Source organism: Chironomus tepperi, unplaced genomic scaffold (assembly GCF_022539635.2).
Source record: "Chironomus tepperi strain 1889 unplaced genomic scaffold, CSIRO-AGI_Ctep_v1 contig_364, whole genome shotgun sequence".
Taxonomy (NCBI): Eukaryota; Metazoa; Arthropoda; class Insecta; order Diptera; family Chironomidae; genus Chironomus; species Chironomus tepperi.
The window spans coordinates 3853525-3877829 of NW_027226486.1; the positions used below are offsets into that span (position 1 = coordinate 3853525).

Consider the following 24305-nt stretch of genomic DNA (forward strand, 5'->3'; position numbering starts at 1 on the left):
TGACAGAAGTTAGGGGGGCAAAGACAGTTCCAGCTTTGGACGAATCTAAATGCGCCAATGGGCAATTTTTAGGCCTTCGTCAAGAAAGTTGAATTAGAAAATTTAAGATTTTTCCCCAAGTGGGATGAGGGTTGAGCCCTGGAGCTCTTTACCCTCTCCTTATAGGTCTTAAATTCCAATTTCGTCTCGAGAGATTCTAGAAAGCTGAGAATTTTTATCGAATGACCAAATAGTGGGGTTTACCTCAAAAAATCCCAAACCCTCTTATGTCCCTTCGCGCGATCTCCTATAACACCACCTGCAACACTTGACATCACATACGAATGTTCCCCTCAAGATCATCATCAAAAAAGTATTGATCTGAATCGTATGTGTTTCTTGTATGAGCAAAAACAATTGAATCTACCTTCCTTTTATTTATAATATACGAGCATAAACTTGGCATAAACAATTAAGCACATGCAATTATCATTAATTGAATATTATGTATTAAAAAAAATGAATCTAATACTAAAAATAATTTATTTGTTTCGGTTAAAACACTTGATAAATCGCTACAAAACTCCCTCGTATCAGTGAAAATGTTAGTTTATAAAACTTGGTTCTCCCACTTTTCATATACAAAGCTTTAAACTATCATTTCAGTTCTTCGCAATCGTTCGCCACAAGAAGGTGGTTTTTCGCGGAGCGCAGCGGATTTATTTTATTTAACTTTACTTTGTGTCGGTTGAAATTGGAAAATTTGAAGGAATTTCAAAAAAAAAAAAATCATAAAAATTTGTGACTCGTCTTTAAATCAGTGATAAATAATGAAGTTTCATTTTAATAAGCAGTGCAAATTATGTAAGAAATTCAAATATTTATTCCACATATGCTTGTTAACCTTCGAGTGGTCAAAACAGAAGCGAAAAAAAATATACAAAAATATTTGCATTAAATGCTGAAAAAAATACAAAAAATTGTCGCAATAAAGTGCAACATCAGAGTGCTGTCGTAAATACACAAAGAAGCAACAAACATGAAGACATTTGTTATCAATTCCACAATTTTATAACGGATTTAATTGTATCTAGTCGTCATTGATTTTGGATTTTTTTGGATTTTTAATGAACTTGAACTAATTTTGATTTTTGATAATGCCGTTGTGCTGCATACGAAATCAATAGTTTTTATTTGTCAATTTAATATTTACTTTACACAATCAATTGAAGCCGAAATGAATGTGTGATATCATCTAGCCACTTGTGTTGATCGAATGATGACATTTTGAATGTTTTTTTGGAATAACATTCAACAGGAAGGATTTAGATCTTGTTCTAAGAGAAAAAAATCCGGTTCTTTGACATTTTGCGGAAAAATATTGTCCAGGAAATCAGGTTCTGCATCTTTTTTGTTTACTCGTGCATCTTTGGCTTTTAAAGGATTTTTTATGTTTGAGGAGGTTGTTTATGGTTCGAAACACTATTTGGACAAAATTAGCAAATTTTCTTATAGCTATATTGCTGTCTATGCACCTGTTTCATATAAATTAAATTGCAATTGATTCTAGTAGTTTGACTGGTATGTAGATCGATCATAAACTGGATCAAACATGTGGTGTAATGGTAGAAAAAACGCAATTGGTAGATCAGAGGCGTTGCGAGGACTTTTCGTACCCCGGGTAAAAATATTAAAAAGTGTTTTTTGGGCACCATGGGGCAAATATTGAAATGGAAGTTTTTTGACGCCTCGGTGCAAAAGTGTTGTCAAAACTTTTCGCAAATCGGTGAAGAAGGTTTTAAAATTAAATTCTCAGTGCATCGGGGCAAAAGAGTATTATTGGTGCTCCGGGGTAAAAGGTTAAAAATGAACCCAAGGCGCCAAGGGTCAAAATTTTGAATAAAAGTTTTTTGCGGCGCACCGGGGTAAAATTTTTAAGAAGAGTTTTTTGGCACATCGAGGCAAAATGTCAAAAAAGAGCTTTTAGACGCTCTGGGGAAAAGGTTAGAATGAAAATTTTTAGGCGCCCGGGGCAAAAGGTTAAAAAAGAGCTTCTTTGGCGCCCTGGGGCAAATTGTTTAAATGGAAGTTTTTGGCGCCCCAGGGTAAAATCATTAAAAAATTATAAAATATCGCAAATTTGGAAATGTCATGAGTTGCATACCGTGCGCGGTTTGTTTCGAAACTTAGTCCATAGCCAAGTCACACCAAATTACAACAGAACTAGCCACATGCTAATCAAATTAGAAAAAAAACTGTAAAATATTGCTTAAAATTTACCTCGCAAAAGTGTATAAAATTTCTTCAACCTCACGTAATATGCTGACTGACATGATTTTTCAATGCGGATGCATACAAACGCGGACTACATACAAGTAAAAATAAATAACATGAAAAATGCTCCAGTGAACGATAAAATGACACTTTTATGCATGTCTTGAGATTTCAGAATCGTGAAATTTTTACTCGGAATAAATTTTTTTTTAATGGTATTTTGTTAACAAATTAGCAAGTAATTTAAATATTAAGATTTAACACAAAGACGCGCTATGTTGATGGTTCTTAAGGGAATAATTCATTTATTTCAATATTTCAAGGTGAAGAGATTTCAATGAAAGGTTTTTTGATGATTCCACACGTGATAAATGAAAATAAAAGTTTAATAATGAAAGTTTTTCATTAAAATTCATTAAATTCAACTAATTAAAATGCAACATTTTCTTCTTAATTTTAAAAACAACTGTGCATATCCAATTTAAGTTCATTTCATCCAAAAACACTAGTTTGATTAGTTGTGGCTTTAAAAAAGGAAGAATAATATTTAAATTTTTATTAATTGTCGACCCTCAAAAAGCATTTTGTTGAAAAAATTTAAATTATCATCGCCTTAAAGATCAGACAAGAATCATTAATCATGTTATAAGTTCGCAGCATGCTCTGTTTTCAACTACTAAAATGATCAGCTCTTTTCATCAAAGATTTTAAACAAATTGTTAAAATTATTTTCATTTATCATAAAAATATTAATTTTTGGTAATAATGAAATCTATTTCCGTATGTTTTTTGGATTTACATACTTAGGAGTAGTTGGATCATTTATTTCGAGCAACACGCTGAGGCAAAACTAATTTTTTGTTGTTAAATAACCTGCAAATTGTCGTCAAGTCATCTTTGGTAATTTGATGTTTTTCCGTTAACTTGTCGATGTTGCGGTACCTTAAATCAGTTGCTGGCAACCTTTTAATATTCTCAATACACCTTAGTGATAAGCCTCGACAGAAACCGAACATGGCATACAGTTCATGGCATTTTCAAACATTTTGCCGCGATACACAAATTACCCAGGTTATCGATACACAGATTAATGCCTTAAACACTTCATTATGAGTCTCGAGTCACTGCGCTATCACAATTTCCCACTTCTACACGATTTGCAAGATTCGAACGAGACAAGAATTTGCGTCCCTGCCCCAAATTCTCAGTCTTAATTTAAGTAGATTATTTTATGCAAAACATTTTTAAGACGACTTCAATCAATTCGCGAACAAGACTCAAATCAACATCGATTTACAATTACATACTTTGCTAAACTAAACTCAAAAGCCCGGAAGGCAAACGACTTAAAATATGCAAAAAAAATCCAGTTTGATTTCGACCAGAGATCAGATTCTATTCACCTGTTCTACATTTAAAGCCTTCCTTAAACTAACTCGATTATATCACCGCTTGCAAGTGATTCGGATCCGAATATAAACTGTAGATCTAAAGGATGTGGTACAACAGACTGGGCCCTTCAAGCATTTTATTATTATATCACCGCTAGTGCCGGAAAAAGTACATTAAACGATAGAGCTAAAGACTATTCAAACCACCTCAACTGAATGGTTGCAGCTTTACAACTAGTATGATTGTGGCAGGATGGATGGTAAGGTTTACACCCAACCATTCCCGACATCAACTTGTCCAAAAAAACCAAAATCACCAAATTTCGCACAAAAACTTCAATTTTAAAACCTAAAACCCCCAAGCCAACACACACATACGAATTACTTATAGAAGCTCAAAAAAGCGAAAAATAAGCATAAAGAAAAAATGAAGAAAATAAAACATGAACGCGAAATTGAAAGTATTACGGTGAATTATACTAATTATAGAATGCTTATAAACCCCTCAAATGTTTCGCTGTATAAACATTTGTGAGGTTTTCAACTTAAGCTTTATCTGCAACAAAAAGCATGCTTGCTTTAGTGTTTTTGATGCCAAATGATATGATAAAAATATAATAAATGTTTTGAAATGTTCTGGATAATAAGTTTGACATTTAAGTCATCTAATTTTATATCCGATCTAAATAATTACACCTGAAACAACTTGAAATTTGTTCATGATCTTAATTTTAATGACAATGACCGTAATTATAACTTTTTCTAAGATTTAAATTAAGGAAAAAGATAATTTTTTATTTAAAATGTGCCTTTGTTCTAATTTTGGATGCCAACTGTAGATGCCGTGGTAATAAATTACAATTCAATCAGCAATTACGAATTGAGTGGAATCGATACATTCGCACTAATAATCAATTCCTAATGCTGAGATAATATGTAAATGTATTAAATTTTATTTCAAGTTTTAAAATCGCCATGAGAACGATTCAAGGCACAAAAATTATTACATGTGCTATTTCCACCTTGTAGAGGTCGATAAAAGGAGATTGCGAGAGAAGTTCTAATGTTAATTAATAATTGTTTAATTATTGATAAAATGTTTAAAAAACGAGACTTCGATTATTGCCTTGATCAAGGTGTTGGAGATCTGACTAAAACATACTTTGCTTTTATTTTCTTATTATTACTCAATACATATCATATACAAATACACACACAACGACACTGTTTATTCCAATGATTCGATTAAAAATCGAATGTATCAGGTTAACACCATGACTAAATTGTACATTGCTTACATTGAATCTCTGTATGCTCAATATTCGTGTTGTCTCATATATTTTTTTTTGAGGAGCTTATATTGGGTTGATGTGATGTGAAGTGGACACTTTAAGGTGAGATGGGTAATTTATGTATTTGAAGGGTTTATGATGAGTTTACTTATGCTTATGCTATTTAGATATGGTCATTGAATCTGTCATAATTTTAAAAATAATATTTTTTGTCAATTTCCACTGAATTTAGTAATAACTGCCAATTAAAATTCAAATTTTAAATCAATTTCAACTGAATTAAATAATTTTTAATCAATTTCAATTGAATTTACTCATAACGGTCATTCAAAATTCAAATTCTAATCATTTTTAACTTAATTTAATTATAACGGTCAATGAAAATTAAAATTCAAATTTTTGATTATTTCAAACTGAATTAAGTTATAACGGTCAATTAAAATTCAAATAATGACATCCTAACTCTGATTTCCCCTAAAAAATTTGTAGCTGCCACAAAAAATTCAAATTTTCATACAAATTTCAGTTGTTTCTCCCCTCAACTGTAAACAATCATTTCACTTAACGCACTTTTTAAGCGGGAAAAGCCAAAACAGTTTTTAGAAGATAAAAATCATCAATTAAGCAGCTTAACTACCTTAATTTAATTATTAGAGCTTTATTTGCATCATAATTGAAGTTCCTTCTTCATTTTATTACATAATTCACCTCAATATTTACCAATTAGCTCCCAAAAAATCCACTTCATCTCAAATATCAAGAGTCAAAGTCTTCACATTACAATTCATTGAGCCTAGCTGATTCCATTGACATGACAAATATGCAAATTAATCTACCTTCAATGTGCTTAGAAGATGATTCAGCATAAAGAACTATTCTAAGAACAATTATCAATATTTGTCGAATATTCAGCAGTCATCAAAAGGCATTTTAACAATTCCGTTATTATTAACAAAAGTGAGAGAAGAGTATTAACACTAATACACAAAAAAAAAAATATAAATAATATTGAGAAAATCTTAAGAAATGAAAAACATTCACGCGTACTTCTTCGATAGTACCTCAGTATTCAGTTGAAAGTCTGACGCTGTCGTGAGTAGTGGCTTTTATGCTCGGAGTTATCGGTCTTTAATTTAATATTTATTTCACTGAAGTAATTTTTTTTTTAACATTTTTTTTTAATGTTGTTGCTTCACAATTAAAAGTGTGTCTGTGCCCCTCAAAATATTTAAATTTTCAGCACTACTATTGTGCAAGAGCTAAGTTGTGGAGAGAGCTCGAAATATTTTTAGACACATAATCATAATAATGTGAATTTTTTTTTTATAAATTGAATTACTAGGAAATATGGATATAAAAAATTATCGATAATATACAATCCGTGAAAAAATATAACAAAAAAACACTAGATTTCAATGCGTGTGCAGTTTGAATGGAATTAAACATTAAAAAAAGAGAAACTTTTAATCAAATCAGCGTTATGCAGAATGCATGAATTAATAATATTAAATACTTATTCTTATACAAATGTTTTCTTCATTTCCTTGCCGTGGAATACTGTGTTGAATACATAAAAATAGCAAAAAATATCAGAGAGAAATCGAATATCCGTGCTGAGACTTTTAAATAATATTATTTAAATAAAATTAGCCATTTTTTTAATTGTTGAATCCAAAAAGAAACTCTCAGTTGCATCCAATGTCGTCACAACACAAACAATTTTGTGTTCTCTTAACCTAAATTACTCATAATTATTTTTGTGCAATAATTTGTAATCTTTTTTTTGTTGAAAAGAAATAGTCGAGAGACTTGAAAGACAAGTTTCATGGATGACAAAAATGAGTTTTTTTTTATGAATAGACAACTTAAGACTAATTTTGCATCAAATACACGCAACTTGGCAGTCAACCTTGGATATTTCAACTTGCTGCCTTTCAATCTTTTTAATAAGAAACACAAGTGTTTAATTCTCAAATCTTGTAATTAGACAGGAATGTAGTTTTGTGAATGCTTTGTATCAAGTCATTCCTAATAGACCTAATTTCCTAATTTCCTAATTTCAAGACTCGAACTAACAATTGGCATTAATCTCAACTAAACGTATCTTTGATGCTGATGCTGTCAATAGAGTTCAGATGGTCAAGTTTTAATGAGAATTTGCATGTGAAAATTTTACAGGAAATTATAGGAATTAAGCTTTCTAAAAGTATGACCAAAGGTCGAATGTTAAGTTAGGAAATACCCGGGATGTCTTTATTTATTAGCATTATATTATTATATTTTATGAGGTTGTAAAATTGACATTTTATGGCTGTAGCAAAGTTTGAGTTTATCTTAATAATTTTAGAATTGTCGAGACTTTTTCAATAAGGAATTGATGATTCTGAGGGATAGAATGCGGAATTGATAGAGTCGTCAACTGTCTTGAGACTATTGCTCATAAATTTTATAGAAAAAATTAGACCAGAGTTGTTTGAAAATTAAAGCTTGATACATATTTAATTTAAAAATTTTTGCAAAATTTGAATACATTTAAAATTGTGAAATCATTTGAAAAATTCAATTTTTAATTTAATTTCATTTTTTTTTTTCATTTTAAAATTATGAATTTTTTTGAAAAATTCAATTTCAAATTTTGAAACTTTAACATATTTGAAATTGAAAACGAGAAAAAATTTCAAAAAATTTAATTTTTGAAAATTTGAAATTTTGTTGTGATAATTCTTTCGCATTTTCAAAGATATTGAAAAATTTAAAATATTAAAATTGAAATAGTTTAACATTTTTGAAATTGAAAAATTTAACATTTTGAAAATTAAAAATGAAAATTAAAATTTTTTTAAATTTTCCCAAACTTGAATTTCAAAAATTTGAAAAGTTTAAAATTAACGCAAAAAAATTTAAAAGTTTTAAAAAAAATTTAAAAGTTTAAAAATTAAAAAAATTTTTCCAAAAATTTCAAAAATTTGAAAAAAATTCAAATTAAAGCTTTAAAGAAATTTAAAAGTTTCAAAGAAAATAAAAAAAAAATTCAACACTTTTTAAAATTTGAAAATTTTAACATTTTTTAAAGATAAAGATTTTAAATTTTTTCAAACTTAAAGTTAAAAAAATTCAAATTTTAAAATTGAAAAAATTTAAATAAATCAAATTTAAGAAGATTTAAAAGGATTCAAATTTAAAAATTTAAAGAAGTCAAATTCAAAAAATTGATCAAGTTTAAAAAATTCAAATTTCAAATCAAACGAAATGTTAAATTTTCAAATTTAAAAAATCTTAAAAAATTTGAAAAATCTCATTTTAAATATTCAAAATCCATCATCAACCTCAAATCTCATAAATCTACCTCCAACTCTGCATAACATATTCTTGCCCACCTCTATCATACATATTCAACAAGCACAAGCAGCAAGCAAAAAAAAATTATTCGCAACCTTCCATCCAATAAACGACTATTTGCAAATCTTTGATTTCGTCTTATTACTGGCCACTTTGCTGCCGAGTGGTTGCCATTTAGTTTTTATGTCATATGGAAATGTTGCAACGACTTGAGTTATACTGACCTTTAAACAGCAGCAGCAAATTTTTTTGCGTGTATATCAACCTTCAAGATATTGGTATCGCATATCTTATGCTAAAACAGACTTGATGACACCAATTGTGGATTGACTAAACGGTCGATCAATTCCATTATGCTTGTGAAACTTTTGGAAATTATGATTTCATTTGTCGATTCTATAACAGCCGGCTTTTTATTTTTTTGGAAATTAAATTACATAAGAGGTTGCGAGCATGTCTATGAGATAAATACATATTAAGCTATTTCATAACTCAACAATGAGCTTGAAAAACCGCACAAAAATTTTCAAATTTTTACATATCGCACACACAATTGTGTGACACTTCCTGAGATGAATTATGGGTATGGACAGTATGTAGCAATAATGAGGTAACTTGGTTAGGAGTGTGATAAACTTTCTTAAAAATGAAATGATTTACCAATCTTCACATACAAACTTGAATATCAAGCAAAGAAAAAAATATAAAATTGCACACATTTGTGTACATGTACTAATAAGCAAAATTATATTCGAGCCAGTAAAATAACCAGTTTATGCGCAATTCCATACATTTAACAGAGTCGCTTTGCAAAAGTGTTGCAATTGCTTTCAGGCTAGTTTTTTTTTTATATTTAGAAAATATTTCATTCAACTCGAGTCAATAAATTGACTGTCCAATGACGTAGTGGCTGTATAGCGGTGGCTTTTAAGATCAATTATGCAATTTTTCTGCAGTAATATCACGAAAACATTGACATAAACATTTTCATTACTTTTTAATATGACTAAATTGGTTGAATCTCCAATTATTTATGTCAAATACATACTTATGTGTTTATGTTGGTCAAATTGCTTCTGTCGATATGTTATTGCAAATTGCTGCAAAGTTTCTAGAAATCTTGGTACTTGGAAAGTTGATGGCTTTATGTATGTCTCAATATATACTAATGACTGATCATATTCAATTATTAAGATTAGACCAGTAATTAGACTGAATAGTGAAATGTAGTTGCAAGGTCACTGCATTAACGGCAAGGCGTGAGTTTGCCCTGGAGCTGATTGTGGTGTTTGGGAAGGAATGTTCGAGCGATAATCAAGTTCATATCGATAAGAGGGCGTGTGTTGTTGATCTATTAAAAAATTAGGAAGTTCAATTGACTACATGTAAATGCTTATGCCATAAAGCTCTAGTTGAGCTTTAGTCGGATTCTGTATGGAAAAGCCGTTGTTGCATCCATTAATCGTGGATAGGCAACTTCGTAGTGATCGTAGCGCTAAACTGTCTCGAATCGACTCAACTTCATAAAATATTCGGGTTAACTTGAAGCTCTGCTTTAAAGTTACATCAATATTATTGGATTTTGGCTGTGATCCATTACAACGATACATCCTTCCTTGGCTGGCCGAACAGATCAATTGTGATCCATGGTCTATAAGCCAATATAACGATAAGATCTGTAAAATGAGCACAGTATTGAGAAATAACGTTTAACTGTGATTTTTGCCACACTCTTTAACAACCCCCGGTTGCTCAGTGGTAGAGGTATGCAGCTCAGTAGTAGGAGCATGTAACCCAAAATCATAGGATTTTGGTTCGAATCCCACTTGGGCTATGTATTTGGGCAGTGTAATTTTCTCTCTCGAGCCTTAGAATTAGTACAATTCTGAGTAATTTTCACATTGCTTTAGTGTGCAGTGGTTGTCTAGGCTGTATGCCACAGCTTTAAAGTGCGCCATGGTCCAAAAAAATTTAGACAACGCTGTTTTAGTGGCATTGACAGATGCATAACAGCCCTAGATGGCAAAATTAAATTACAAATCAGCAACACATCGTCATCCTGTCAGTTTTAAAAATTCATTGCCACAAAGCAAATTTCACAGATCTAATGTATCTCACATTACGACTAGCCTCATTTCTAGTTTTCGTCATAAATTAAACAAATACATGAACAGCAGGTATACTGAGGTGTCTATAACTCAGGTGTATATACACAGCTGTATCTAATCTAGAGACTTACTGCAACACCAATCTAATAATCTAAATTTACATTCAGGCAAAAATTATAAAATTTGAATTTAAATTGATGCTGTCAAGTAATTCTCAATAAAATGAATATGACTCCTCAGTATCAAAATAGTTCCTGAGAACAACAAAATACTAAATACTAAATTCCAAGAATTTATGAATATGTAAATCTCTAAAATTCCATTCAAATATTTTAGCACGCATGACTCAATACACCTACGTCTAGTGCAGTGGTGGACAACCTGTGTGACGCGGCACATGTCAAAAAACTTGGAAGTGTCATGAACCTTATGTTATGTATGGTTTCGATCGGGGCTTACCACCAAGGTGTTCCGTGAAAAATAAAAGGTTGTCCACAACTGATCAACTCTATCTTCAATTAACATTAATTACCAAAAAAAAATACATAATTTCCATATTTCCTACGAAAAATTCAATGTAAAATTAATCAAAAATATTCATTATTAACTTGTTAATTATCAGTGGCTGTTTTTGAGGGATTTACGCCAGCGACAACGAATTAAATTAAAGGACAAACAAATATTTATAAAAAAAAATACATAAAATAATTAACCATGTATACCCGTCGAAATAAATTATTTTCAAAACTATCAAGTACATTTCTGAGAAAATGGTGTAAGTGTCTTTCAATCAACTCAATTATTTTAATTAATTTGTGCAGAGTTGGAAATCAGGAATCAGTGACAGGCAAAAATTATGCTAATTCTTAATAATTTATATAGTTTTGTAAGAAAAACCCAACAAATTATCAAGAATTTGTATGGTTTTTTTCTGTCATACAGACAAAGTTGCAAAACAAGTGAAAACCATACAAATGCTTGATCATTTATAAGGCTTTTTTCTTGAAAACTGTACAAATTCTTGATCATTTGTATGGTTTTATAGAACCATATAAATTATCATGAATTTGTACGGTTTTAGTCTGTCCCTGTCCTCTGTTTTGCAACTCTGGACTCACATGTACCTGTTTTCCAACTCTGAATTTGTGCATGTATTTATTTATTCTACATTGATTGCTATGAATAGCATTAAAATGTGTTAATTATTTAAAATCAATTTTGTAAGCGTTCGAGTACATAATTTAAAGCATAAGTGCCTCATGAGAAAAAAAGAGTGTGTATCTTACATACATAATTATTATGTTTTCACATATCATCTTCAAACAAACTTCAAAAAGGCATGAAAATTATACCACATGAAAGCTTTTTCGCTCTGTTTGATTTTTGTTCCGATTTTTTATTTACTTTTTCTATGTCTAAAAAAGCATCACATGTTTGCATTGTTTTTAATGATTTTTTTTTTTCCTTATTTGTCTACTTGCTCAATTCCGGTAATGAAGAGAGAGACCTCCTTGCTGTTTTGAGTTGTGTATTTATGTGGCAATTGAGGCAGGTATGCATACCTTATAGTAAAGCATACCTAATAGCAACTTGAGACCTAAAAGAGCTCAACGAATGAAACTCTTTAAGATATTTCTAATGTTTTGGTCAAGATTTACTGAATAAACAGCAAATGATATGGTTTCTTTAGATTGCTACTCTTAATGGACAATGGACATACTTACGTAAATGAGCTTGCTATTAAGTATAATTAATCAATTCAATTTTGCATGCTCTTTGTCGGTTTGAGTACGTCATACTAACAAAAACATTGCTCATTTCCTCACAAACATAGTCTACTTCCCTAAACAAGAAACAGAACTGAAAAATATTTAGTCATAGTTATCAGTTTGAGTCGATTCAAAACAGATTCGGCGAATTTTGGCTTAAATCAAGATCGTCGTCATTGTTGATCGGCTGAAAACAGATCGACTCCAGATCGGTCCAGATCGCTTTAAGATCGGTTTCAGACCGCTTCAGATAACTTTAAACAGCTCCAGATGGGTGCATGACTCTAACTAAGATCGACTTTACTCGGTATGAATCCGACTTGTGCAAGTCGTGGACATTTAAATCAAAATTTTGCAAAAAGTTTTGTAGAATCTCGATTATTATCTCATAAGTCCACTGTTTTAGTCACAAAATAATATCTGAAATAGGCACACAAAGATCGTAGAAATGGCTGAAAATCCGACCTCAGATCAGACCGACTAACTTTTTATTCTACTAGCTCAGCCTAAAGCTCATCAAAACGTAAAAATGGCTAGAGCCAGAATAAGAGCCAGAATCTCGTTGGCATAGTGCCAGAATCACATTGGTCTGGTGCCAAATTTTCAACCATTTCACTCAAACCGAACCAAATTCACCTCAAAATTCCGGTAACGCTCACCGAAAAAATATTTATATTTTGGAAATCAATTCACATTTTTCATTCCATTATACCATAAACAGTAAGATGAAGTAATTTTCAAGGTGATTTTTTTAGTTTCAATCGCCAAAATCGATTGATGAACTTTTTTTTTATTTTTTTGAAAGTTTAATGACTCTCTCGATTTTCGTGGTGAGTGAAAACAATTGAAATGAAGTTAAAAAATTGATTGAGTAAGAGAGTATTAAAGTGCCCATTACGGTATTATCCCTCATATCTGTCAATTATTGAACATACACACAATAAATTGATGGCACTCTCTCTTTTTAATTGGATCTGAATTATATTAAGTTGATAATCGGTGATTTTTATACCAGAAAAACCCAAAAGCATCGAATATGATCGTAAATTAGTTTATTGTCTTCACGTAAGACCTACTTAGCATATCTATTGATGTCATGATAATATTTTTTGCAATTTTTTGGAGTTCACTAATTGAATATTCGGAAATATTACTATAGACTTCGGACGGTCTTTATCATTGCAGAATCTTCAGCATTCAGGAAATTCAGCTGCCTAAAGCTTTCAAACTGCCTTAATCACTACAAACTCTACATCCATCAGGAAGTTCCCTCAATCTGCTCAAGCCACACTGCACTAAATTGAGGCTACAATCTTTTTTTGTGTCTGCAAATTGACCTCCTTTTTTCGTGGACATCCAATGACCGTGTTATGGTCTATATACACCTACTTGTGACAATTTCTAAAAGGTTTCCTGATTTGCTATAAACAAAAAGTCAAAGTCATGGTCTGGTGACAAATCACATTGAAACAAAATATCCATACTAGGCCGAATGCAAATTTAGCTCTAAAAAAATTAGTGATGTTCGTGTAGGTCAGAAAAGAATTATTTGAAATAGATGTATATGGATATTGAGCGATTGTCATTGTTAGATTGAGGCTTTTTTGGTCGAATGGCTAGACATGTCGTGTTTTGTTTTAAGAACATGCGTACGATTCCCAAAAATGTCAATTCATCATGAAAATACCAAAAATTTCATCAATTTTCACTGTCAATCCGTTCAGATCAACTATGATCCATGTTGTCTCTTAGTTTGCATCTGATGCTGGCTCGATCGCTGACTGCCCTTTGGTAATTATCAATACCAGATGCTATCCACAGTGCAACAAACTCCATATGATACATTGAAGCATGCTCATGTAAAGACGCTGTTGATATAGATGGCAATGCACTTGGCATCGGTAATGGCAAGTGATAGCCTGTGATAGAGCCAGCTTAAGACGCAAACTAAGCGACGCCATGCCTCAAAATTGATCTATACAACCAGCGAAGTAAGAAAGTAACTAATAACACATTGATCTTACATCATCATCTATTCATCTCTATTAAACCTCTCCTAAGAATCTAGAATAACGGTAAATTTTGAAGGCATATTCGCAAAAGTAAAAGTTCATGTTCATAGAGAAATATGGACAAAGATCTCGCTCAGATCACACAAAGAGGTCAAAAAACTTGAAGCATTTTTTCTCACGAATGATTTAAAATTCTGTGTAGGATTCTCACTAAATGGACTGAATAGATTAAGACTCATCATATTTGTATTCGCAGTTTACTGTGAAGATGTTACAATGAGTTCAGTTAGTCGTACTTAAAAAAAGTCTTAAATTCTGTTTATACACGAAAAAAAAACCACAAATCCTTGCCTGACCTGCCTTGAGAAAATATATTGCGGTAAAAAAATCTTGTTTAATTTGATTCCGTACTCAAGTTTTTATATATTTCATTGGTTATAACTAGGAAGTCGGTAATTAAATTCCAAAAGACAAAAAAAAATATCTACAAATTCACCTTTGATATTTTTTCTAATTTATTTAGCTACCGGAAAACTTCAAGAAGTGTCAAAAAAAAAATATTATTGATTTTTTAATGGAATTTGAGTTGTTAGCTAATGTTCCTATTCATGTCTAGAATCAATTTTGAATTGTGTAATGATTGACGTAATACATGAACAAACTATTAAGCTGATTTATCTTTGTAAACATAATAGATGGAATCTTAACGTAAAATTCTTTGAAGTAACTCAAATAGCATAGGTTAGTGTTGTTCAAGTTGTGTGCTGCGACACATTGTGCTGTAAAATATCACATTAGTTGTGTCACGACACATTAGTTTGTCAAAACATTATTAATATACCACGACACATTAGCGTGTTACATTTGTCACGACACATTAGTGTACCACGACACATTAGCGTGTCACGAAACATTATTGTACAACGACACACTAGTATGCCATGACACATTAGTGTGACACGACTCATTAGTTTACCATGACATATTAGTGTACCACGACACATTAGTGTGCTACAACACAATAGTGTGCCATGACACAATAGTGTGCCACACACAATAGTGTGCAGACACATAGTGTGCCATGAACCACATGTTGTGTGTAGTTTCGGTCGTGACTCACTATCAAGATGTCACACGACACATAGTTTGGACAACACTGCTACAAACTAATAAAAGATTTATTGTACAAAACAGAAGAGTCAAGGAACATTAGAAACTTAAAAAGATGATTTTCGTTTGTTCACGGCATGCCAAAAAAAAGAGCTATAAACAATTTACAAGTTGTGTTGTTTGGTCAACACTATTATAATTCATGGTAAAAATACTTTATATGTATTAATTTTCAATGTCTTCATACCTCATGTATACCTAATGAATGTTAAATAATCACTAAAAAAAATTACGTCCTTCTAAAATTGCATGAATATGTCCATACATCAACTATTGCCAATTAAATTAAAAATCAATTTTAACAACATCATGTATTCTTTAGAATTAAGTATTAAGTCACAAAGGAATCAATGATATATTGCAAAAATTTTATTACAATCTCGCATGTTGAAGATGCGCTGTCTGTTAATTGGTGATGCAAACCTTACAAGCAAACAACCTTCGGAATGTATAATGAATATAAAAATTTCATTTTTTTTTTCTCTATGAGATGCGTTCATGACGTTTCCTTTGGATAAGTATATTTCAAAATAACAACGTACTTGACAGTGATACGATATGCACTGCAGGGTTGTTTGTTGAGAGAGTTCATGATGTGATATTGAGATGAGAGAATTCATAAAGTGTGGATGATTTGCAATATTTGAAGGATAATTATCGTGAAATTGCAAGCACTTAAAAAGGTTGTTTAAGAGACTTGAATGTCTGTGTATTGGATTGTTTTAAGTACTTTCGCTTGTTGCCAAAAGGAAGATTTTTAAAGCAGGTTACTCATCAGATTTTGTAGACGGATTTGAATTTTTATAAATGGACTGATGATTAATGTTAACCAACAATATTATCGTGATTTTAATGACGTGAGCAGTGTGCGAATCCTTGTCATATCGATAAGTTCTCTGAGGTCAAGACTTAATGATCGGTTTTCTGATGGGAATCGAACCCATGTCCTAACAAAAGTAAGGATTGTAGATTAACTGATTGTTGTCTAGCCATTCAGCTAATGATTAATTACTCTATTTCTGGCAGATTTACATCCTCATTGATCGGATCGATAGCCCTGATTCCTCTCTAACCAGTTTAAGAGGCCTTTCTCTAGTACTGAGATTAACCTACAGTTAGACCGATAGTCATGATACTCTATTTCCCTAGATAACAAAATGTCAATGAATCAGTAGATACTGAGACAATGAAAGGACATAATGGCAAAAAAGAACAAAATTCAAGAAATGTCGAGCTAAGATCTATGATCTCCGAAAGATGTCACCTCAACAAAGCTCTAAGACAGTTACTCCTTGCCAAGTACCATTACCCTGAGCAATGATACCTCTTCCTAACTGAGTATGTTAATCATTGCCATCAACATACATTAGTAGCTCAAAAGACACACGACGTAGAAAAGACGAAAAATATGGCCCAGGCAGGCGTGACTTAAGTATGTAACTGACTAGCTGAAATCCAGATCCACACCAAACTAAACCGTGTGCATTTCGGTTAAATCTCTCAAATTTCAATCTAATCCAATTCCCTCCAAAAACCTCAAAATCCTAACTCTGATCTAAAGTATTACAAACTTGAATGTTCCCCATAACAACATCATTTCGTCACTCAAGTTCCTTTTCCAAGTATCAACAAAATGATTGCAAAATGACGACATGCAAATTAAAAAAAAAGTCTCATAAAAAGTCGTTCATTTAGTTAAATTAATGTTATTAAGAATATTTACATTTAAAAGATGAAAAATTGTATATGAATCATGATCAGCAGCGATTAACACAAAAACCATTAAAAAAAAATGTGTGGATATGTAGTGGATTGCTCAATATATAGGAACAGGTTTTTAAGCAATATAGAAAAAATGTAATTTGCGTTGCTTTGTGTTCTGAGCAAAAATTCTCAGCTTATTATTAATATCAACACAACCTTCAATTGAAAGCCTAAAGTAACACATCGAGCGTGTTTTTTGCATCCATTTTGGTTAGAGATCAAAATACATCCAAGACAAGGTCACAATCTCAGATAATTGAGAATTTGTAAATGAGCACTTAGTAAACTTCTCGAATGTAAAGTATGTAAAGCTATTGATATTACAAATGCAGAGATTCTGCGAAATATGTAAAGTAAATAATGACGCACAACACAATAAGTGATTAGTTAGCCTCAGAATATTCATGAAAGCTTCTTTGTGTATCGACAATATATGCTTACAGGCTTAATTACCTAAACTTTTAAGCCTTTTTATTAATTATCTCCTCTTTTTTTAACAGGGTTTGTGATAGCATTTTCGCTGTGCTTAATAATACTAGGCGTTCTAGTCACATTTGGATTTTCTGCAATAGTTAATTTAGTAATTGATCATCAAGTAGCTTTAAGACCCGGCGGACAATCATTTGGATGGTGGGCAAAGCCACCAGTTACACCAGCAGTTAGAGTTTATGTCTATAATGTCACAAATGCTGATGAATTTTTAAATAATGGTTCAAAGCCAATTTTGGATGAATTGGGTCCATATGTATACAGGTAAGTCATTTTGTTGTTATTGTTGAAGTTTTACGTAAATTGAGCAGTAATTATGTTTCTAATGATGATGATGGAATTCTTTGGCAATATAATGAATTGTGGTTTTCACAAGATTCGCTTCTTTTTTGAGCTAATCTTAGTAGACTTGGCGTCAATTGTCTTCAGACATGAAATGAATTATAGCAAAGATTATGCAAGGTTTTTGTCGCAAAAAATGTCTTTTTAGTGGTCACAAAAGTCAATTTAGATAGCTTATAACTTAAAGTATAAGAGAATAATCCCGCAAATGTATTTTCCACACAAAAAAACTTAATTAAAATTAAAAGATTTCTATTTAATGATGAAATTCACACTTTCAATCAATACAGCCGATAAATTAGTACTTACTCTTGTTGATTCAAGCTCTGCAAGTGCAAACATTTGATATTTAAATTGATTTTAACATCTTTTTCTTATTATTAACAATTATTCACTTTTAAAATTCACCAAAACAATGTTTACTTCAATGCCAACTGAAGTTGGTTGCAATTTGCTATGAAAGTGAGATTTGAATTGGGAAAAACCGTTAAAATGTTTCTAAAGCTTAAACATTGTAAACAATCAATCACACGGCATTTCATTCAGGATTTTGAATAACAAACACATATTCCTTGAGACGTTCCAAAAAGTAATAAGCCGCAAGCTTACAAATTGAGCCATTAAAACGTTTTGCAGTTTCATGTACTAATTCACATAACATAATATGGATTTCTAAGCTTAACTAACCTTCATGAGTCGTGGTTTTTGTATTAGATAAAGGTTTAACATTGGCATTCTCTATTTACACAAAATGATGCATATTTCGGCAAAAGTAAACAAAAACAACATTCAGACAATAGCAAAACGTATTTCTATGTTGATGATTAATTAGAATATGTTGACGTAAACTAAATTAATGTAAAAATAAAAATAAAAATTTCAAGGCTTCTTAGTTCTTGCAAACAGAATATGTTATTAATGTATCAATACAACTTCATCCATAATCATCGAGTTAACCTTCAAAATTACAATGAACTCAATACATCAAAACAGAACACTGACTTTCTAAATTACTTCCATTAATGCTACATCCAATAACATATGTGAGGTTCACCTTTAACATAATAAAAATGACTGATTTCTTACGGAAAAGGAACATTAATTAATTTATTTTTAAAAATATAATAATACGTTGTGACCTGAGTGGTTATCCTTTAGACAATTATTGTTATTATTGGGTATTGACGTCACGTTGATGTCTACGACAAGTATCACAGTGTAAACACATGTAAAAATCATGACACAAACAACGAGATGACCATTGAAATTTTGTTGAGAATTGGTCAATAGGAAAGGTGTTGTTGGCTGTAATTTGTCTGACTGTCCGTTCATCTGTCTGTAAATTGTCAGCTTTAGCTTTGTATTGAATTTGCTGGAGTTGATGGCTACTTTTAATCCATGTCAAGTCGATATTTTCTTTTTCAAATATTTTTTGAACGTTAATTTTCTTAATTTGTAAACTTTTATTTTCAAATATTTTTTGACCGTTAATTTTTAAATATTTTTTGACCGTTGTTTTTCAAATATTTAGTTTTTGTTTATTTTAAAAATTTTTTTGAAGTTAATTTTAAAATATTTTTGGATCGCTATTTATATAATTTTTTTAACGGTTTTTTCAAATAGTTTTCGACCGTTATATTTCAAATATTCTTTGACCGTAAATTTTTAAATATTTTTTGACCATCAATTTTCAAATAATTATGATCGTTAATTTTCAAATAATTTTTGATCATTAAATTTCAAATAATTTTAGGCCGTTAAATTTCAAATACTTTTTGACCGTTAAATTTTAAATTTTATTCATAACTCATATTTATTATTAAAATGCGCAAAAACATACATCACGAATGACCAAAAATCAACACAGATTTATTGTGTGAACATTGAAAACAGGTTGGCGTGCTTACTTATTGGCATATGTATAATACGGAAGTTTAATGGTATAAAAGCTATTTGAAAGTTTCATTTTAATAATAATGAAGCAGAAACGAAACATTGAATATTTGAACGCTAACTCTAAAAAAATTATGAAACATGCGAATTTCATAATCATGCTGCTCATTTTAATTTTAGTTCCATTTTATTAGTTAGTTAAATTCACATAATAATTTCTTATTAATATTTTTCAGAGAGAAATGGGAAAAAGTGAATATTGTTGAAAATCCAAATGGAACAATAAGTTTCAATCAAAAGAAAGTCTATGCATTTAGCGAAGAAGAGTCTGTTGGTATGGAGGATGATGTTGTAATTGTACCAAATATTCCCATGTTGAGTGCAACATCACAAAGTAAACATGCTGCAAGATTTTTACGTTTAGCAATGGCTAGTATTATGGATATTTTGAAAATTAAGCCATTCGTTGAAGTAACTGTTGGTCAATTACTTTGGGGTTATGAAGATCCACTCTTAAAATTAGCCAAGGATGTCGTTCCAAAAGAACAAAAATTACCATATGACGAATTCGGTTTATTCTACGGTAAGAACGCAACAAGTTCCGATCGAGTGACAATGTTCACCGGTGTTGACGATATCACTCAATATGGTGTCATTGATAAGTACAATGGTAGATCACACATGACCAACTGGTTGAAGGAGGAATGTAATCGACTTAATGGCTCAGATGGATCAATTTTCCCGCCACACATCACACACAACACAACTCTTTATGTCTATGAGAAGGATCTTTGCAGACTGTTGCCACTTAACTTCGAAAAGGAAGTAAGTGACTTTGTTATTGACTTTTGTAGGCGTGCTAATTGAATCAGTGTTGTTCAAACTTTTTTGCGCCATGACACACCTTGTCACACGCGACATATGTGTCATGTGTCGCTAATGTGTCGCGCAACATAGTTCAGATAATACTGAACTAAATAAATGCCGCACACAACATGCAGTTCATGTGTCACTAATGTGTCGCAACACACAGTTTGGATAGCACAGTCATAAATCAATCCACACCTTATTTAAATTCTCAAAAAATACCCATTTTTAATCTTGTGTAAATTTACTCATCCATTAGGTAACCGGTCGCGGTGGTATTCCCGGCTATCGATTCACACCATCACCAGATGTCTTTGCCTCAGTCGACAAAAACCCCGACAATTTATGTTATTGTCCTTCAGGTCCACCTTGTGCACCTCATGGTCTATTTAACGTGTCATTATGTCAATACGGTAATGTCAAAGAGATATGAACTTATTATTTACATGCTTAATATTTAACACTTTGTCAATCAACAGATTCACCTGTATTGATCAGTTTCCCACATTTCTATATGGCTGATGATAGTTTACGAACAGCTGTTGAAGGTATTTCACCGCCAGAGAAGGATAAACATCAATTTTTCATTGATGTACAGCCTGTAAGTCACACATACGCATGCTGGTCTCGCAATTATTTTAATTTTATGCTTCATTTTTTTCAGCTCATGGGAACCACACTTAGAGCACGCGCACGTGTTCAAATAAATTTAGCTGTTAGTCAAGTGCAAGATATTAAGCAAGTCGCCAACTTCCCCGATATCGTATTCCCAATTTTATGGTTCGAAGAAGGTGTTGAGGGACTTCCCGATGAGGTCGTTAATCTCATGAGAATTGCAACAACTGTACCTGATAAAGCACGCACAGCACTCATGATTGCACTTTTTACACTTGGAGTTCTTCTATTTATTGTATCCGTAACATGTTTAGTAAGAAAATCACATCGACAGAATACATTGCACCTTGATGGATCGAATTATTTGGCAGCACAGCATATTGATCAACAAAAGAAAAAGGCAAAGATGGATAATGGCAATAAGAGTAATTAAACTAAAATGTGTTAACGATTAGGGTCTTTGAAACTTCTGTGGTAAAATAGCTTTCATAATTTTCCTATCAATACTTTTTGAGGATGGAATTTTTGTGGATTAGCATGTGAATAATATTGCAGGATTATTTACATCCAATCCCGATTGTTCCAATTTCATATAAAAATCAATTCTATCATCAATATTGTCTGTTGTTTCTAATGCAATGATTGTTGCCGTTAAATTTTTGAATTTATTAACTTTCTGAAGCCAACTTCAGGTTATTTGACGCCAACTTCAAGTCTTACAAAATTTTATTTTTGTTTACAAAAATTTCTCAATTTTTCCATCAATTTAGACATTTAAAGGCACTGTTATTGCTGCATTGGAACTACAGACATATTGTCCTTTCTTAATCAATTTAGTCTAAGTGAAATTTATGACCATAAAATAGATTTTTAAGAAAAAAAAGGATTATTGTGACAAATTTTCTATAAGAAAATTACTTTTGTAGATTTGGTGGAATAGATTTTCAATAATTATTGTACATAAAAAGAAACAAATAATAAAAAGTGAATAAAAATTTTATAAATTTATTAAAAGATTTTATAGACCATAAAGGCATTGGTTGTTTTGTTTATCAGCACGTGTAGCATGCACAAGAAACTAATTAAATAAACTTTGTTGTTGTTTTTCAGGTTTTGAAATGTCTTACTTACTTTTTAATACCTTGTCTGAGGCACACGTGGGTCCATTGCCGCATGGAGAGATCGTCTAAAAGCCGGCACTATCCTTCGAAAACTTCTGCCAGTTTTTGAATGTTCAAAATGTCTTAAATTATGAAATTTTAGATATTCTCTTGATATTGTGACTTAATCTTTCGAGATTTTGGGGAGATAAAGCAGTGCTGGTCAAATAGTGTGCCAAGCTACTGTAGTGTATCAAAGTACTTTAGTATATCACGCTACTCAAGTGTATCACGCTTCTCTAGTGTGTCGTTCGTTACGTTATTCTATTGAGCTACAGAAATATTTGGAAATGCCATGAATCATATGTCGTATGCTCTTAGAGAGAGGTTGTTCAACGCGATAGTGAAGTATTTGGTACTGGTAATTGGCAAAGGGAAGACAACAATAAAGGCGGGTTTCTCCGGTGATGCTATGATACGGCATAATATAGATACGTCACGAATACGGCGCAAACGGTGTAACTGGTATGGCAATGTGGTATGCCTGATATGGCAAGTCGGTATACCTATACCATACCAATGGTACACCATCGTGATGCAATTGTATTGTACTAGGAGTGCACCTATACCGCACCGTATCATACCATCACCGGAGAGATCGGCTCCAGTTTTAGACACCAACTTAAAAAGACCATGAATCTCAAATGCTCTGTACAATCAGTGAAGTAATTAAATAAGTATGCCGTATGCGATTTGAATCGAAGCTTACCACCAAGGTGTTGACTTTGATGCGCAAAAACGTCTGTGAAACACTGACGCAAAGAGTTTCAAATCAGATGAAATTCTGTAGGTTGATCAGCAAAACAGGTATTTTTTAGCAAAACTCCACCTTCAACTGGCATTTCTCTTATTACCATCTTTATTGCGAATGTGAACTTCACAATAAGAAAGCAGGACACTTTCATATCTCATTGTCAAGTTTAAAGTACTTCCACTTCTATCCTTGAGTTACACGAGCTTTTTGTCGACCGTAATGAGTCTCTAAATTTAAGGTTACTCTACATTTAATTGACGCCCTTCATGAAATCGGGAAGTAAAATCAATTTAGTTGATTTATATTTTTTCTAAGTTACCTTAGATTGAAAATTACAAAATTTCTTAATTATATGACAGAAAATGACAAGAATCATGCGTGTGCATGACATGCCCTGCCCAGTAGACCTTCAATTAATGTCTAATTAACAACAAAATTGATCTGGAATTTTTAGACTTCCTTAATCTCCTCTAAACACCAAAATCAACCAGAAGTTATCCATAATGCATGGCGCGACATCAAGTTTAAGACGCTGCATCTCATTAAGTATATAAATTATTGATTTAAAAGATTGAGATTACCTTTCAAAAATATTAAATGACATTGATAATCTCCAAGCTTGTTCCTGTCTTCAACTGATCAAAAACTCGAATTTAATCCTCAAAAATATCACAGAACAGCAATCAACATAAAGATTTAAATATCACAAAATGCGAAGTTTATAAATAGACATCAGATCACAAAGTGCAAAAAAGACATTCATTTCGAAAAGAAGTTTCAAGGTCAATCTGCAATCTGTTTATCTTCATTATATTTAAGACATTGTGAGTCATGAACAATTATTTTGTTTAATTTGGGGGAAATATTTGTTTACTGCTGATTAAGGTGACGTGAATCATTTTTGATGGAAACCTTAGGAATGATATTGAATTCGAGTTTCGAAAGGCATGCTGGTATTGCTTGGAAATAGTGTATCCAGGTTTCTGGCTGGATTTCACCGAATCCGAATTCACCCCGAATAGCACAACGCATCCAGTAGGCTGCTGTTGCATTGCTGAATTAACATTAAGTTGCTTTGATTCGTCGT

At 31.7% G+C, this 24305-nt stretch overlaps 1 protein-coding gene across 2 annotated transcripts; it reads left to right on the top strand.

Annotated features, from left to right (window-relative positions):
- Positions 1 to 641: 641 nt before the first annotated feature.
- On the top strand, positions 642 to 22336 carry emp (epithelial membrane protein). Of its 2 annotated transcripts, XM_070646674.1 has the most exons (7): positions 6017 to 6089; positions 11006 to 11158; positions 17599 to 17851; positions 20059 to 20647; positions 20949 to 21102; positions 21169 to 21290; positions 21354 to 22336. In XM_070646674.1, exons 2-7 carry the CDS (start codon positions 11098 to 11100, stop codon positions 21735 to 21737), a joined length of 1563 nt encoding a protein of 520 aa, XP_070502775.1. In that variant the 5' UTR covers positions 6017 to 6089; positions 11006 to 11097; the 3' UTR covers positions 21738 to 22336. The 2 variants fall into 2 exon arrangements, with proteins under 2 accessions (XP_070502776.1, XP_070502775.1); XM_070646675.1 differs by lacking the exons at positions 6017 to 6089; positions 11006 to 11158 and adding an exon at positions 642 to 843.
- The last annotated feature ends 1969 nt before the right edge of the window (positions 22337 to 24305 follow it).